Source organism: Sinocyclocheilus anshuiensis, unplaced genomic scaffold, assembly GCF_001515605.1.
Source record: "Sinocyclocheilus anshuiensis isolate Anshui unplaced genomic scaffold, SAMN03320099.WGS_v1.1 scaffold70, whole genome shotgun sequence".
NCBI lineage: Eukaryota > Metazoa > Chordata > Actinopteri > Cypriniformes > Cyprinidae > Sinocyclocheilus > Sinocyclocheilus anshuiensis.
Window position 1 is genome coordinate 2,501,237 of NW_015542377.1, and position 19,808 is coordinate 2,521,044.

Sequence of the window (19,808 nt, forward strand, 5' to 3'; positions counted from 1 at the left end):
ACATAACTCCAGAATGCTAGGGTGCTGTAAATGATTTCTTAAGAGTGACTATGTGGTTGCTAAGGTATTCTGAGTGTAGTGCATTGTTATGGGGTTGCTAGGGTATTTTAGGTGATTGCTTACTAGCCCAAGTCAAAAGAGCACAAACCCTAGTCTTTATGATATTCTTATTTATAGATAAGGACTGATTCCCAGGCAAAAAAAAAAAAAAACACCTCATTACTTAATCATATCTACTCAGTAAGCCACACAATTAGAGTTATTGTTCATGTACTCACCATCATTTTCCTCACTCATGACCTCAAATAGCTCAGGACAGGGCATCCAGACTACTTGACCAATTTTTGCTGGCTGCCAACAGGTGAGGTTGTCCCACATCCATCGGCAGACTAGAGGATTAAACAAGAATATCATATCATAGTCAGAGGAATATCATAGCTTTAAATCTCTGCCTAAACAACTACTACAATAAACCCAATATGGAAATGTAATACATGACAGATATTACTCTTTTATCAAGAATGATATTGCCATATGTTACCTATAATGCAATATATAATTTTCACATTTGTACATATGTACATAATTAATTATATATAGCAATCATAAATGGCAACAATATATGTTTCAATATATATGTTTTTTTTTTAATACATGTCTGTATTTTATATTTACTTACATAATATCAACATGTTTTAAAGGGTTTTAAAATGAATATAAATGTATATGGCATATATGTTCCAAAATGTATTACACATACAGATACTTATTTGTATTACACATAATATACACATTTGTATGGCCTACATATATATGTTAATGTATGACATCGTTCCAATTTCCAATAAGTTTCATATATGTGACCCTGGACCACAAAACCAGTCATAAGGGTCAAAATATTTTGAAATCGCCTTTAAAGTTGTCCAAATTAAGTTCTTAGCAATGCATATTACTAATCAAAAATTAAGTTTTGATATATTTACGGTAAGAAATTTACAAAATATCTGCATGGAACATGATCTTTACTTAATATCCTAACGATTTTTGGCATAAAAGCCCCATACAATGTTTTTTTTTTTTTTTTTGGCTATTGCTACAAATATACCCCAGTGATGTAAGACTGGTTTTGTGGTCCAGGGTCACATATGTTTTTACTTCACATTACAATATTTTTCATATTTGGAAATTTTATACATGTATATATAGTATATTACAGTATATTACATTTGTGTAATATACTTAAATACTATTGTAATAAAAATAATTTAAAATATAGAACTTGGGCTTAGGCTTAGGATCTCAACATTAAAGATTTGTGGTAACTCTGCCTCTGAACCAGTTTTTATGGGGTATTTACAGCACTTGAGAATAGAATAGCCTAGTTTAAGATATATAAGCAAATAACAAGTGACAAAAATAGGCTTCCATCTGCTTCAGTAAAGCAATAGATTGTAATTCAATCAAAACAATGCCATAGCATTTTAGAATATAAAATAGTGTATTTGAGCTTAAAGAATATGCACAAACTCAGTCATTAGATTTAAGTAAATATTTATTTTTAATTAAATTAATGATTTTTCCCCCTCTAAATTAAATGTTAAAAATTAGAAGCTATATATTCATGTTGATCTTTGTTATTATCTCTCCTTTCTCTGTCTTTCTCTACACATAATCAAATGCTGTCAGCATGGCTCTGTGCTATGTTTTTTGCTCTGAGCTTTTTTTTTTTTTTGCTTTTATTGTGTGTCTCTATATGTGTATATGAGCATGCAGAACATAGCTTATCTATCCCTTTATCTATTTTAATTTTGGCATTGCTCTTCAATAAATCCCTCTGGTGATATATTCAGAGGGAAAGGAGACTTTCACAGTGAACTAACCATGCGATGCAAAAGCATCTTATCATTTCCATCAAGGATTAAGGATCCAGAGAGAAATAGAGAGCAAGTGCGTGTGTCTGTGTGTGTGTGTGTGTGTGTGTGTGTGTGTGTGTGTGTGTGTGTGTGTGTTGATCTTGATTAACATGAGCAGACCAGCATCTGCCAGCTGTGTTTTTCCTCTGCTCTCAGCCCCCTCAAATGTTAGAATGTTTTCACAGTGTTTTTGAAATATTACCCAGACATTCTTGCAAAGACTTCATTAAAACAACAACTAACAGTATATTTTATCTAGTCACATCACAGTTAGTATTAGACATTTTCTTTGTCCAGTCCATTTGCATTCTTACATTCTTATTAGTAAACTCACACACAACACTCTTTGCTGCAACCTAATAAATCACCCAAGTGTACACTTTAAATTACATGCATAAATTCAAACAGCATAAGGTTGACATTTGCTTCTTGGTGGTCTGCGTAAATGTCAAACATTTATATTAACAAAAGGCCAAGGGAGTGTTTTAAATGCTTTGCATCTCAAGCCAAGCACTCAAACATCTTGTCTCTTGAATTATAACAATCTGCAACAAAGACACAACAATGCTTTCAACATTGAGAATTAACTGTTTGGCTGGTTTATTTCATTTTGGTTTACATCTAACATTTTTTTGTACTTTCATAAAATTAACATTCTAGAATGTTTAGGATGGAATTTTCTATTCCAAATCCTTTAGCACCCTTTCATTTAAAACAGGAATGTAAACCTTTTGCAAGCACATAAAAGCCTTTGTAGGATCCCAGCCGTTCTCAAGCTTTCTCAAAATATTTGAAGGCCCAGATATCACCGGAGTTACTCATTTTCAAGCTTTTTAATTTACAGAAACTAAGAGTGCAAATATTTAAATATGTATATAGAAATTAATTATATTAAATTATATATAAATAAAACATATAAATTATATTAATAATAACATGTAATTAAAATAATTGTAAAAATAAATAAATACAATAATTAACGTCATTAACTACATAATTTCAGAAGTTTTAAATTAATGTTCTTCAATGTGATGAATTTACATGACATTTCTAGTAATTTGTTATTAGTTTTTCTTATTTTTTCTCACAAATATCAATTTTCCAAATGATAAAATATTTTAGTGTTAAAGAACTATATTCATTATAAAAATGTCCTTGACTTTTTAATATTTCAGTAATTTCCGTGACGTTTCCAGGTCTTCAAGGTTTTCAAGACCATGAGAACCCTAGTTCATAAATAAAAATAGCTTTTGAGAGAACAAATTTAAAATGACATTAGCTTACATCTTGATTTTTAGCTTATTTTCAATCTTTTTAAGCGATCTTGCAACCCCCTTGGAACTGTGCCTAGGCCCCCTCAGCCCACTGCTTTAGTGGATATATGGAGCAGGGACCCCTGTTACATATTGTGTAAAACTAGATGTTGCATGTTAAGCCAGATTTATAATAGCATGTAATAGTACCATATTAACGATGTCATGCTTACATTCCTATTTTTGTTTAACATTCTTTTTTTTTTCTTTTTTTTTTACAAAAATTAGTTTGAGATGAATAATTGATGGATCTCTGGCAGACCCATGCTTAAAGCAAACTGACATGTATCACTCAAGAGCTGCCACTGAGAAGCCATTACAGACTGACATCTGTCAAACACTTTTTATTGTCTGTAATGTTAGGTATTTACTGTATATCAATCTCATTTTTTCTGTAGCAGTGCCAAACACAGAACCAAAGCAGAGGCTTGTGCTTGAGCAAACTCCAGAACCTGGATAAAACCCATATAAAATAGCTGCAAAAAAAAAAAAAAAGAGCAAAAGTAATACCACTACAATTTCCCAAGCCTTGTTTGTTTAGTTGGCCATAAGCTCTGCTATAGCACAGACCCAAGACAGTGTTTTTAATGTAAAATACTGCTGGGAGATTATTCTACAAACAAATATGCTTTATTTATAGGTAAAGAAATCTAAATAAATATTATATCTATGTGAACACAAACAAGCAGAGTTCAATTCTTTGGGGACGCAGGGAGGAATTTTTTCATCCAGGGATACATTGCAACACTCAGCTAATAGGTAACATTCTCAGAGCTAACGTGTTGGCAAGGCTCTCTCAAAGTAACGCTCAGAAACATTAATAGAACATTGTTCAAAGTTATCTGGTTTCTAATAATGTTCTCAAAATGTTATTTAAAAATAGCTGCAAAAAAAAAAAAAAAGAGCAAAAGTAATACCACTACAATTTCCCAAGCCTTGTTTGTTTAGTTGGCCATAAGCTCTGCTATAGCACAGACCCAAGACAGTGTTTTTAATGTAAAATACTGCTGGGAGATTATTCTACAAACAAATATGCTTTATTTATAGGTAAAGAAATCTAAATAAATATTATATCTATGTGAACACAAACAAGCAGAGTTCAATTCTTTGGGGACGCAGGGAGGAATTTTTTCATCCAGGGATACATTGCAACACTCAGCTAATAGGTAACATTCTCAGAGCTAACGTGTTGGCAAGGCTCTCTCAAAGTAACGCTCAGAAACATTAATAGAACATTGTTCAAAGTTATCTGGTTTCTAATAATGTTCTCAAAATGTTATTTATGCATTGATGATTTTTTTTTTTTATATTTTAGTTGCATGCTGATCTAACATTTTTTAAATGTTACTTTTTGTTTCAGAACATGCAGAGAACATTCAAAAGTAACGTTCCCATAACATTTGCAAAACGATCTTTAAACATATTTTTGTTAGCTGGGCCCCTCCCTACGTTTCAGCTTATGGCCTAAAACTATGGGCAGCTCTATTTTCATGTTATCGCTTGAATCCATTCCCTAAGGACAGCTCTTGACAAATCAAAATGCAAGCATTTCATTACTGACTGTGATTGTGACTGTCCAAAGGGTTATGATGAATGCCACATGCAGACAGCACTAGAGGGGTGTCAGAGACAGTTCTGGAAAAGCTCTGAGCTTATGATCTTCCCCCCACTTCCTGTGAACCGTCACAAGGTCTTAAATTCTCCAGCTTAGTCTGAAAGCTTTGGGCTTAATTTCATCACACATTTATTTCAGATCACTTCTAAAATCCATAATCTAAATTGAAACTAATTTTAAAACTTATTTTAAATGTTTCTTATTATAAACATCTGCAAGCATGCTATATTTAGATGACTCAAACAGCAGTCTCTGGTAAATCTATTGCTGCACTTCACAGTTAAACGCTAATAGCTTTGCACTGCATAACAAAAAGGTAAATGGCAGCATGTACTGTATGTGTGGCTCTAAAATGACAACTGAAAAACTGTTTGGATTGAATTAGCAAATATGCATAATGTACATGCAGTCTGACACACGTACCACCACCACATAAACACATCACCAAAACAAACACAGACTCACATATTTGTTTGTTTGTTTTTTTTTCTATCATGGTGAGGACTGGTTTTATTAGAATATTTGTGTAAATGTATTACTATTGTTATGACTATTGTTATTATTATGACAAAATGTGTTACATTTTTACCATTTTTCCAATTAAAAATGTCCCTGGATGACTTAAAATACAAACACACAGACTGTACACATAAATGCAGTTCTTACCCAGTTCAGGTTCACTGCTATGGTCATCCATGGCCATCCTTTCCATGCACTTCTCTTTCTCTAACTGAATGACACAGTCTGGGTGCATGCAGTAGCTCTGAAAGATGCAGTATGAGTAAGAGTGAAATGTTAGACACAACAGCTGTTTATGTACAAAATGTTTGTTCACACAGCAATGAACCACCAAAAATACAGTTTTGGTTGTGAGTCCAGAAAATTTATGAGTGCGAGTTTACTTATAGAATGCTGTTGTCACTTTCTTAAAGAAATAGTTCACACAAAATAAAGATGTGCTTAAAATATACTCACCCTCAGGCCATCCGAGATTTCAAGATCAATTAACATCTTGTGAAGTGAAAAGCTATGTGTTTGTAAAAAAAAAAAAAAAAAAAAAAACACTTAAAAAGGCATTTTAATCACTGTTGTTTAAACTCTCATTCTGACGGCACCCATTCACTACAGAGGATCTATTTATGAGCAAGTTATGTAATGCTAAATTTTGCTAAACCTGTTCTGATGAAGAAACAAACTCATCTTACATCTTGGATGGCCTGAGGGTGAGTTAAATTTCATCAAAAAAAAAGCAGGGATTTTAACAGTATTGTAGACAGGAAGCAAAGTGGGAAAGAGAGAGGGCGGACGGAATCGGGAAAGGTCCGTGAGCCAGGATTTGAACTCAGGACACCCGAAGTTCGACAGCGCTATAAGTTGGCGTGCTGCCCACGAGGCTATTGGCGCCGACCTGACAAGTTTTTTTAAACAGAAATTAAGGAGATAGATAGGAAATGTATATGTAGGAAAGTAAGAATAATCTCAAATTCAGTAACATACTTTAAGAAGGTTTGTTCTATATTTTTTCTTTACTTTTGTGCAAGGAGAAAAAAATTATATCCTGCCCACTTCTAGCAGGTCTTGAATATTGCTTATCTTAATGTTAAACAGTTTTCACATAGAGACAATATTACACATAAACCTGTTCTGATGAAGAAACAAACTCATCTTACATCTTGGATGGCCTGAGGGTGAGTTAAATTTCATCAAAATTTCATTTTTGGGTGAACTATTCCTTTAAATAATCGAACTGTGTGTGAACATAACCATATTTAGCACTCAAACATAGGACTGACAGCAGTAATTTGCTGCTGCGTGAATGTGGCCAATGTTTAGACTCTTCAAGAGGATACATTTACAATTTGTAGAAAGGCTACTGGAGATGATGTAAAATTCCTATATCCTAAACAGTCCCTATAATTCAAACCTCTTAAATGCTCATTTAAACGATCATTTCACCTGGCCGTTGTACTGCAAGTTTTAGTCTAGTGCAGGGATTTTAACAGTATTGTAGACAGGAAGCAAAGTGGGAAAGAGAGAGGGGGGACGGAATCGGGAAAGGTCCGTGAGCCAGGATTTGAACTCAGGACACCCGAAGTTCGACAGCGCTATAAGTTGGCGTGCTGCCCACGAGGCTATTGGCGCCGACCTGACAAGTTTTTTTAAACAGAAATTAAGGAGATAGATAGGAAATGTATATGTAGGAAAGTAAGAATAATCTCAAATTCAGTAACATACTTTAAGAAGGTTTGTTCTATATTTTTTCTTTACTTTTGTGCAAGGAGAAAAAAATTATATCCTGCCCACTTCTAGCAGGTCTTGAATATTGCTTATCTTAATGTTAAACAGTTTTCACATAGAGACAATATTACACACACCCACACTCAGCACACAAAACATTAAATATCTTCAGCCGAGGGTCAAATGACATTCTTAGCCAATTCAAATGTGTGCTCCTTCTTATCTCTCCCACTCAGTGTCCGCTTTAAACAATCGCTCCTTCCTGCTTCATGTATTACCAGGCCATTCATCTTATATCTTTGTACAAAAACAAAATTGACTAACGTTCCACAGCACATATGTTTCTTCACACAGAAAGTTGTGTTCTCCATCCAGATGAACAGTTACATGAATTTTGTCGATATACTGTTATTGTCTGTATTGAGTACATCTTGATGCTCAGATGTATCCAAGCTTTATTAATGGATATGAGCAAAGACTTGTTTGTTGCTGTCAGCTAGGTTACAGTTGTGTGTTTACAATCATAGTTAAGGCCTTTAATAAACCATGTTGAGAAATGTTTATGTATTAGAAATATTGTTTGACAACCCTTTAAAAGATTTGAGATAACATTAAATGTCAAAGCAAAATGTGAGAGAAAACTGATTTGCTTGCTGGGTTAAATTATAAAATATTAATACTTTGGGAGATGTATGAAAATGTTTCTTCATTGGAACAGATTTGGAGAAATTCATTAAGGCATCCATCTTTAAACTATCGCTTCTGGCCAGTTACGAGTACATAATAATAACGTTTCTTCCAGTGAAACAGTCATCTTGTCTGAATCAGGAGAGAAATGTGCATAGACCAAGCACTGTTTGAAAGCAAAAACAGTTCTAAACAAATATGTTTTGATGTGAGAGGACAACAGGTGATGGAATTTTTCACTAGCGTAAGTGCTATTATTATGGACTTGTATTTTGGCTAGAAGCGACAGTTTAAAGTTAAAACACCTTAAAACACCCGGTGATTTCAATCGACTGAACACAGCCCTTGAACACCGAATTGAGGTTTGCCTCTTCTTGCACTTGAATGGACAAATACATACAAAAAAATTATGTAAAAATACCCGTTTTGGCGAGTATCCTCGAAAAACTGTCGGTTATACCTTAAAGGGATAGTTCACCCAAAAATGAAAATTTGATCTTTATCTGCTTACCCCCAGGGCATCCAAGATGTAGGTGACTTTGTTTCTTCAGTAGAACACAAACGAAGATTTTTAACTCCAGCCGTTGCAATCTATCAGTCGTATAATGCATGGCAATGGTAACAAAATCTATGAGAGTAAAAAAAACATGCACAGACAAATCCAAATTAAACCCTGCGGCTTGTGACGACACATTGATGTCCTAAGACACAAAACGATCGGTTTGTGCGAGAAACCGAACAGTATTTATATCATATTTTACCTCTAATACACCACTATGTCCAACTGTCTTTGAGCGCGCGCACGGCATCCGGTGCGTGAGGTGTGTACGCACTCTGGCGTAGTTTACTCAAATTTTCATTTTTGGGTGAACTATCCCTTTAAGTGAACATAAACAGTCGAGAAAGAAATCGGGGGTGTATCATATTGGATTTATTTTGTCTTAAAGTGACCGCGCCTACTTTACTAGCTGCTGTCGGTGTCCTTAATGTCAATCCAAGAAAATAAAAGAGAGAAAATCACTCACTGCTCTTGACAGAATTACTTTGTAGTTTTAACAATAACTAATATATATTTAATTTATACAGTGCAACGTTATTTTACATTTGATAATTCGGTTTCTGTACCTAAATTAAAAAAAACTAAACATTGTTTAATTTCTATGTTTGTTCTATTTATTTATTTGTGCTATTTACATGATTTCAAACAGGGCCCATGGGTACATCCTGCACCAGGGCCCCACAAACCCCAGCTAAGGCCCTGGATGTAATGATAAAGAAACAAACTCATCTTGGATGGCCTGAGGGTGAGTAAATTCTCAGCACATTTTCATTTTTGGTGAAATATGCCTTTAAACCTGAACAGATTCCCATGTTAAAAGAAAAATCCTTCATCAATAGAACTGCCTACAATACACAATGGATTTAACAGAATATGAAATCACGCCATGAAATATAATAAACAAATCACTTTTAAAACCCTCCTTAATACTGCTGATTTGAGACCCCTGAGATTGTGTTTAGTGCGATAACTGGTCTCAGAGCACTGTTCTCCTTGTGTATTGCCTTGAAAACATGAGTCAAATTTAATAAACATGAGCACTTGCATTAATATTCATGAGGGCTGTGTAAGCTCTCACCCCTCACCCTGACTGCATCACAAAGCTGATTTCCATCATAAAGAGACTACGCAAATCATTCCTACATCGTGACAGCAACACAAAAATTCATACAAACAAGCAAATCCTTAAAACTAGTTCATTCCCAGTATGTTTCTTTCTTTCTTTCTTTTTTCTACACCCCTGCTTCTTTTGCTGTCAAACTAATTTTTTTCTTTTACTTTTTTGTCCCCTTTATCTTTCTACACCATTACAAAAGTAGAACACATTCATTCTTATGGAATTGAAATGTATTTATACCAGTCTATGTTTTGTCAGTGACTATATTTTTGAAAAGCGTGAAATGGACTGATTTTTTCTCTGTCTGCTGTCTTCAGTGTGGGTGTGGGAATGTCACATGACAGGTAAATGACAAATATATATATACATATTTCAGCTTTAAAAAACACACACCGCATGTCATTTCATGCAGGAAACAGATAGAGGGAAATAGGAAAGAAGAGATACTCATTGCAAGTTTTCTTTGTTTTTCTCTTGTAACAATAATCCCATACAGTGTATCACATCAGTAATCCCCAGATTACCTGGAGCTGGAAGGTAAAAACCTAAGTGAACTGTGGGATTAGTTGATGTCTGTTGGGAAACTCTTTCTTATAATCTTAAATTACCATGTGCATTTATATAAAGGGAATCAAAATCAAACCTAAACCTTCTAAATCTGTTATTTAGAATTGTGTAACATTATATGGGAAAAATGTGTATATTATTAGTTCATAGTCGTAGTATGACCTAGTTCATAGTATATTATTAGGGTTTTTTTTTTTTTTAATAATGCTTTGAATTCCACTGCTGGACACTGTTTTTGACAATAACTGACAAATCATTAATTCTATTCCTATCCGTATTATCATTTTGATATGTCTGTGTACTGTATATTACAGTTCATGATAAATATAGCCACATCACCATATGACCATTTTAACATTATTTATTGCTGATTCGATTTATTTTTAAATTTGTTGCTTATGTTTGTTGATCAGATAATTATAAGCGAACACAAATAGCAAAATTCTGTCCATTGCATGTCTTGGTTACCGTATCCCTATTGCTCATATCAGCCTATATATATATTTTTTTTCTTCATTTCAATGAGTTTATATTATTGCACTTCATTTTTTGGTCTTTAATCATTTGTTGATTATTAGGAAGGTTCATTTTGCCTTTAGTTTTTGCATGTTTTTGAATCTGTTATTAACTTTCATTCAACACTAATAAAAAGTCAAATTATTATTTTTTCAACAGAATTAACATTGTTCATCCTGTAATGGTCATAATTGAAACTGCTAGCTGAGACAGAGCAGAAGTATAAACTTTTGAAAATGTTCCATTGCAATGCCACTGCCAGCTTTTAGAGTTAACATAAAGTGAAATAAAACAGTATGGCCTTTGTTGCCCGAAGTATTCATTGTACCATAACTGTTTTGGCTCTTGGGCAGTTTACATTTGGCCTGTCTGGTGTCAATGAGCATTAGATGCCAGGAACCATCCAAGTGCCACTGTGTATGTGACGTAAATTGCCCTTGGATGTTTGTTTCTCCTCAGCTGGAGGTACAGACAGTTGACCAAAGAGAGAATGGTTCTTCATGTAAACAAAGAAGGCACTTCTCCCCTCAGTTATGAGAGGATACCATGTGTATAGAACGAGCAGTCATCCAGGAAACAAGAAATGCCTCTAAATTTGACCGTTTGTATGTGGATTATTTACAGAATGCAATAACAAGAGCAAGAGCATGAAAAAGGATGTGCAGGGGTCTCTTTTTCTCCCCAAGACCCCACCCCGTCATAAATTTCTCTCACGCTCACTCTCTCTCTTGCCCCTTCTCCCACACGGTCTCTGTCTCCTTCAAACCTTTAATTCTCCTCTTCGGGAATATTTCTTCTCTGAAGCCTTATACATATACTAGGATGGTCTGTCTCCATTTTACAATTAGGAATGTATTGTGCTTTTCAATTCCATCATGTTTAAATCAGTGGTACTTTCATGCAATCCAGGTCCATTAATCCAATGGATCTGCCTTAGCTTACCAAAGGGAGAAGGATGAGTGCTAAAAACAGGTGCTGACATTTTCTCACTGTGGAAGCCATTTTGTCTGGAGCACTGATGCGATTATATCCACCGATCAGCAGCAGCAGAGGGGAACAACAAAGTGCTGGATGGTAAACAGGTACACTGGAAAAATGCTGCAGTTCTTCAAATCACCATCAGATCTGAAAAATAAATAAATCATAATAATAATAATAATAATAAAAGGTTTTAGATGCAAGTGAGATTTTAGCTCCTGCTTATTCCAGTTGAGTTTATGAGGCATTCAATCAAACCTCAAGAGCAGTGTATTTGCAACCTTGTAGGGACATAAAGGTAACAGTTCACTCATGTCAGTTCAACTCACTATCAAAAGTGAGATCAGACCAACCAGACACAAGTAAAGAAATGCCAAAAAAAAAAAAAGTGCCCTCCAGGACCGAGTTTGGACACCCCTGGTTTAGAGCATAAGAAAAGTAATTTTTGAAAAATTATATTTTATTCATATGTTATGCCATGTCCTCTGTAGAAGACATCGGGACTTTAAAAAGTCACTATCAAAAGTGAGATCAGACCAACCAGACACAAGTAAAGAAATGCAAAAAAAAAAAAAAGCATTTTAATGTTCCAGGTTTTAACTTTAAGGTAATTAAAATGATCCAAAATTGTAATTATTTAATTATAAATTAATTTAAATTGTCTTGCCCTTTAGTCTCATTTTCAGAAGCGTTTTATGTCTAGACTATTGTTTTACTCAGACTGTAATTCTAGACACAGACCTTCAAAAGGCCATGAAAGTCCTTCATAAAAGTATTATATTTAAAAAACAATGATAATATGAACATCAAGTAAAACAATTCTACACAAATTCAGTACTGTGTGAAAAATATTATTATCTATTTTTACAAAAATTAGGACTGTCCTTCAGTTGCGTAATTTCCATCAAAATCAGCAGTTTTGCCACTAAACAAAATTACCAAGGAGACAAAAGCATCAGTCAAGAAAAATGAAATATAAGATGCATGAAGAAAATACAGAAATATTGTAAATATTTTGATTGTGCATTGTTTCTATTAGTCAAATTATGTGTTGTGTCTCCCAAAATGTGTAATAAACATGCTTTAAGTCCTGGTGTCCTCTACAGTGGACATGTATGAAATCGATGTCCTGTTTCATAACAGGAAGTCATATTTTGATTTGAAACCCCATAACATTTTCCTGAGATGTTGATTTATGACAAACAATTTGAAAATTAGTCATATTTAAATAATAATTACAAAATATTATCATATTTCCACAAGGGTGTTACACTTGATCACTAAATTAATGTCAGCCATATTTAAAGACCAAGGAGAGGGAGTGGCCATGGTGAAACATCCAATCATTTGGCATCTCTGAAAAGATTTAATTAATTAATTAATTTCACATCTGTAATACCATAACGTGATGTTACTGAAGTTGGAAAGCGCCGCTTTTCTATTGCGAATGTGCGAATCTGCTGGTGTTACAACCGCTAAGTGATAGAGAAGGGGATGGGGAGGCCGGGGGAGAACTGAGGTCTCGTGCCGCCGTTGGTAAAAAAAATTAGCCAATCAGCATCGAGTGTTCACTTTCAGCGCTGAGGAGTGTTGAAAAAAGAAACTTCGCAAGGGAGGCTAGCCTCGTTTCTGGTATATCAACCAATCATCATAGAGACGTAAATTACGTGATATTAGTTTGAACGTCTCCCACTGTGCTGATAATGTACCAAGTACCTATGAGTAGCGATACTGAATATTTGATCGCCAACATATTTACCAGGCTGTCATTCAAACAGTATATATACAAATTAAAAACAAAGGGAGAACACGCCTAAGCTGGATACAGGCTAACTTTACAGCAGTCGGCTCTTTTAACACAGACTAAAGGGATGGATGTTTGCTTCAAGTGATAGGCCAGGTAAGTGAAATTATATTATCTTGCTGTATGTGTGTCGTTTTCGTTATGTTTTCTGACTAAAAGCAACCAAAAAGCCATTTTAAAGTGGTTAAGCAAATAATAATAATAATAATCGGCAGGGATCCCCAGACCAATACAATTAGTGTGCCTCCTCTATTTTAAAACCCACGAGCCGCCACTGTATATATATATATATATATATTTTTTTTATTTTTTATTAAATCACTCATTACCACCACATAATGGTATTACACACATACATAATTTGGGATGGTGGAAATGGCATTGTGGTGGAAATGTTCATGATATTGATATTGAGATTGAATGGGCTGGTTTCAACACGCTCTATTGTACATATACAGTATTATACCATACATGGCCACCAACTACACTGACCACAAACAGTACATGTGTCTAGCGAAAACTATTGGGCCTATTATTGTTAAGTTGTTTATCCAAAACATCCGTATCATAGAGCACAGCCTTATGACGCAACTCACGGTATTGCTAGGATAATTGCTGATTCAATTCTCTTCATCACAAGCACCAATCTCATGAAGGCAGGGGGAGGAAGGAGCTGTAGGGCAGACTTTGGTACACTTATATGGGAGAATGAAAGAGATAAAGAGAGCATAAGTGTGATGAATGGATGGATACGTAGATAGATGGAGGGCTGGAGGAAGAACGAGTGGAACAGCTGCTCTGGAAACAGCTCTTGCTGTAATTAGTGGGTATAATGAAGCTGACTGGCTGAGAACTCCCCAACGATGCCTCAAAATCACTCTGAGACATGCTAGACAAGGCGCAAAAAAACAAACATTCACGCATGCACAAAGAAGCGAAAACAGACCAACCTGTAACAAAAAAGAGAAACATGCTTGCCAGTGCCAAAGTCGTATAAGGGCGAACTTGAGTTTTCTTACCCCATTCACTGGATAAAGTGTCAACAAAATCCAACTAAATGTCAAAATATCTAAAGAAATATAGGTGGGAAAAAATCCATTTTACAATGAATGTCATCTCTAGGAAAGTGTATATTTGAAAATGTACGTCTGTGCTGTGCATGTGTGTTTCCTCTGCCTTTGAAGTGTGACTATGGGACTCAGTGGGTGATAGTATGGCAATATTTGCACATGTGTGTGAGTGTCAACATTCCAGCGTGTGTGCTCAAGCTATCAGAGACCACAGAGAGGCTGCATGCCTAAACACTTTCCCTTTGCACACTCGCCGGGGCACATTAATCACAACAAATCCTCTCCACAAAAGGACATGCCTTCACAATTAGGTAAAACTGATTCTACTGACAGAACAACATATGGGTTGGTGGGCCGTCCTGTATGAGGGAACTGTTAGGCTGGATTGCTTTTACCAAAGCGTTTGAATATTTGATATTTCGTCTAAATTGGCAAAATATTATGTGGAGTGTGTTAGTATTTAGAGGTCAAACACTGCTACTGACAGCTTGGCTAGCTGAAGGGCATACTTCAGGGACAGGTGGCACTTCATAGCCTACAGTATGTGACAGATTTAGTGCCATTCCTTAAGCACTTTCCTGGCTTTCAGGTCTATGTCATCCAATGTAATTTCACTCCATTCTAGGCTGAAATGTGATTTATTTTCACATAAAATTGCATAAGTAATGAGATTTGATTTTGTGTATGTGTAAATAATCTTGATTTTTATCTTTCTATTATTTGGTACACATTCTGTTTTTAAATTGTTTTGCATATGTTATACTACTATTTAAAAGAAGATGGGGTTGGTAAGTATTCTATAGTAATTACTTTTTTTAGTAAATGTCCACCCAGGCTGCATTTATTTGATCAATAATACAATAAAATAGTAATATTAATTTTTTTTAAAATAGCAAAGCTGAATTTTCAGCAGCCACTACACCAGTCCTGTCACATTATCCTTCAGAAATCATTCAAATATGCTGATTTGTTGCTCAAGAAACATTTCCTATTATTATAAATGTTGAAAAAGGTTGTGCTGTTTAATATTTTTGTGAAAATCATGACACATTTTCCCCACCATTCTTTGATGAATAGAAAGTTTAAAAGAACAGCATTTATTTGAAACTGAAATCTTCTTTAACAATGTCTTTACAATGTCCAACAATCTACTCACCCCAAACTTTTAAATGATAGTGTGCATATGATTTCTGTTTTCATTGGAAGTGTAGGTTTTCATTTCAAATAGGCAAGTCAAAGTCATCATATCTAATGTTGGGGAGAAAGACTGTTAATATATAATCGCTGTTAAATTTGGCTTTTGCTAAACTTTTAATCCAAAAGATTAAATTCCTGAAACTCAAACACAACAATTATTCTAAATAGGATGCCGGTGTAAAAAAAAACAAGTCATGCCTGCTCTCCCCAACCTCCTGAGGCCAGCGATCCAGCCAAGGTTATTATCACACTCCAAATGACTTAATAATGGAGACGTAATAAGGCATGTCAGTCTGACCAGCTGACAACCATGGTTTTCATTCCCCACAATGATATCTATCAAACGCACACACAGCGCAGAGACACCACAATGTTGCAATGTTCCAATATTGCTGTGTAGCTGTATTAGATCTGCTCTGTTCCACTAGCTAGTGGTCATTTGAAGCTAAAGTAATTTGTCAGACCACCACTCACAATATATCCAGACACAATATATCCAGGTTTAGTGTGCAGAAAGAAAGAAAGAAAAGACCATAAATGACCAATATGGAGGGAACGAAAGGGATATGCAGTGGATTTATTCATTTTCATCCTTGAGGATGGATAAAATCTGTCGCACATGCATAAGATGGATCTCTGACCTCATTTCTCTACTGAATATTCTTCATAAATCTCAGAGTGTGTTAATGCCGAACTAAGGCTGACAAATCGTGAACTAAGTCACTAAAGTCTGCACAGCTACATTTAGATTGTCAATTGTTGTTTGAAGAAGAAGGAGGGGGATTACCATTAGCATATAAACACATTTCTGTCTTTAAAACACTGAGTGAATACATAGCGTAAATCAGGAATTAGGGAATTTGGAGTCTCTTTCTCTCTTTATTGTTTTCTCTCAGTACAAATCACAAGGGATTGCATGGGGTGACTTCAATTACTGTGCCATGAACGCCCAGGTATCAGAGTGAATTGTTATTATTAAAGAAGCACTGTATGTATGTGATACAAGCACAAATCATTTAAACAGGGTGTCAGCGGCTGACAACAGGCTTGCAAAATGTGAATGTAGAATTTATGCCCAATGTCAAAAAAATACTGAACACACAGAAAATAACGAGGTCATCAGAGCTGGCACTTCAAAAAAAATAAAAAATAAATGCATAAGATACAAACTAATGGCATGAGACACCCAGACACGCATTCAGCAGACAGTAATGACTACTGGTGTCTCGCTGCTGGATTTTGCAAGGTTGATGCTGTGAATTCACTTACTCAAAGAAAATATATTTCCTTACATATATGTATTAACAATCAAAATATTAAACTGAATTCATATTGAAAATATACAGAATAATATAGTGTATATAACAATATATTGAAAAATAAATAAAGAATGGCAGATTTTCATAAATTGAAAAATATGTGACAATTTACTTATAAAATATTGTAATGTATGTACATTTATATTCAATAATACACTTCATAATATACAGATGTACTTGTGACAATATATCGTACTGTGTATGTATAAATATATTGTACTGTGTGTGCACAAATATATTTGAAAACACACACACACACACACAGTGAGCAAACAGATTTTTATTATATACCATCACTTACATTAGTTTATTTATCATTGCTTCTTTGTGCATGTTAATCATAAAATCATAAAAATGTGCTGCACAATCTTATAAACCAAGGACTTAAAAGTACAGCTGAAAATGTGTACATTCTGATCTTGAAAATATCAAAATGAAGTCAGCTCTGATGAAACTAAATTATATGGGAATATACTTGAAAATATAATGCAATATATTAAATAATACATTTCCATCTATGGGAAACTGTGCCATTTATATATAGCATATTTATCAATATACTGCAATATATGGACCATGAATGGCTATATATTGATACATATAAAACATCTATAGCAGTGATAACAAAAAACTACATTTTTACATGTAATAGCTTTACTAAACAATTAATTAATTTATCTTCCATGAATTGACGCATGGGTTTACATAAAGCTGTACACTTATCTGACTTTATTGTTTGCATATAGCTACACATTTCATATATGAAAATGCATGGAGTGTTTCATAAAGTTATAGGTCTATTAATTGAGGCGTACTATATGCAGACAATATAGACCAATACTTTATGTAGTTTGAAAGTGATGCCAAAATCAATTAAAATGTCTGTTTTTCTTAAATCAAGTGCAGAAAAGCCTGCAGTATCCTGCCTCTTTATAAAATGTGTTAAACTGGGATCTCAACTCAATATCAAACACATATAAACCTGTTCATCTTCAGTTCTTATACCATTAGTGGTGAGTGGCTGTAACTGAACACCATATAATGTGGTGTAATTTTAATGGTACACTAGCAGAGGTCCATCGAACTGAACTGAGAGTAAAATTGTAAAACAGTTAATTTGCACAACACATGCAACAAAATAACTTGAGAGGTCTGTTTCAAAAGACACCAGAGAGCAACACGAATTGAAATGAATACCGACGTAACAGTTACAGAGGCTCTGCAGTGGATATGTTATACTATCCAACACAAACAGGGAAAGGAAAGAGGAAGGAAGGAGAGAGACTGATCTCCTATTCACTGCAATCAAATCAAATCAAATCAAAGTTGTTGTTGTTGTTGTTGTTGTTTTTATGCTGAGTTCATTCAAAATAGAGATCAACAGGTAATAATAACATAATTTTATGCCTATACTCAGGACTTTCAGAAATCACACCACCAGGGCTAGTAAACAAAAAAGTTGATTTAAGGGTAAAAGGTGACTTCACACATTGGCAAATATGTAAATATATTTAATGTAATGTAATGCATAATGTAAATTAAATATATTAAATAATTTTAATCTTAAAATTAGGAATAAACTATTCAGCAATGTAAGGGAAAAAAATGCAAAGAGTGCGTAACATGTGATCAATTTAAATTCAACACACTGAATGCAATTTATATATACATATTTTAAGAATTTCTGCAATATCTGCAATACATGAAATGGATATAAAGTAATAGGTCTATATATATTCCCTTATAAGTTGGTGCTGCCATTTTACAATCATCGCACTATAGTTTGGGTGTGGCGTGGCTATAAGGTTTCAACATTTATAATTCATGTAGGATGAATACAATCAAAGTAAGTCATTGACTATTAATATAGCAATAACGTGAATATACGGTGGACAAATTATGTGATCTGCTGAACTGTAAATTATATTACAAAATATTAAAATCATTTATTGGCTAATAATGTTTTAAGTTGTGGTATATCATACAAGCTCTTACTAACGTGTTTTAATAACAACATGAGCAGCAGCTCCATGACAGTTAGGCTATCTGTCCTTTAAACGGGACGATGTTACACGCTGATCCTGTTTTCTTTTTTTTTTCTTTTCTTTTTTTTTTGTTGTTGCTTTTTTGCTATTAATGCATTTGATTTTATCATAAGGAATGCACATTGCACTAAAATGTAAAAATGAACCGCACAACTCCCAGCTGGCTACTACTACTAAACATAAAGTAAATCGCAGACCGTCTTCAAACCACTCTCCAGCCAACCCCATTAAATAGCATTTCGACCACCAAATCCACAGTAAAATGCACAATACAAAAACTGACATATAAAATGGAAGTATTCGCTCAATAATATCCATACGAGAGCTATTGATTCGTAATGTACATTCCATTTCAGTACACATGCAGCAAAAGGAATGAAATGCGTTTCGATACAGAATTCACTAAATGGTCACTGCAAGAATGAGTAGTATACAATGAATCATGAATCTTACTGACCCAGTAGGCAGATGGTCTCGCGAAAGGATGTGTCAACACGATGCAGAATGCAGAGTGTCTCGCGTTGTCAGTCACAGGCGTTGTAACTGCTGCGGCACAAACATTCCCTCAAGACGCCCCGAAAAACTTCTGTGGACAAGTAGTCTCTCTCTCTCTCTCTCTCTCTCTCTCTCTCTCAAAGATGATCGAGGAACAAGCGTCTGATTAAGGCAATTAATGAAAAATACGCGCACATAAATACATATAAAAGCCAGGGTTTGAGTTAAGGGATGTGATATGGATGTGAGTCGCAATTCTCTATATTGCAGTAACACTCCGCTGCTGAGCGGTTATCAGCGCAGACTCACAATGATCCCTGATATGCGCTGCGCATTTAGATGAACCCCTTTAAACACCCCATCCCTCTCTCTCTC

General features: G+C 34.6%; 1 protein-coding gene across 3 annotated transcripts in view; it reads right to left on the reverse strand.

Annotated features, from left to right (window-relative positions):
- Window positions 1-19,703, reverse strand: part of LOC107692394 (pituitary adenylate cyclase-activating polypeptide type I receptor-like) — a 26,689-nt gene extending 6,986 nt beyond the window's left edge. For 2 of the 3 annotated variants that reach the window (XM_016491432.1, XM_016491433.1), the window contains exons 1-4: window positions 19,396-19,703; window positions 11,468-11,650; window positions 5,508-5,604; window positions 279-389 (exon numbers count right to left, since the gene is read on the reverse strand). In XM_016491432.1, coding sequence (XP_016346918.1) covers window positions 279-389; window positions 5,508-5,604; window positions 11,468-11,527 — 268 coding nt within the window. In that variant the 5' untranslated portion in view covers window positions 11,528-11,650; window positions 19,396-19,703. The remainder of the gene's footprint in view (window positions 1-278; window positions 390-5,507; window positions 5,605-11,467; window positions 11,651-19,395) is intronic. The other variant, XM_016491431.1, reaches the window with a different exon arrangement.
- Between the last annotated feature and the right edge of the window lie 105 nt (window positions 19,704-19,808).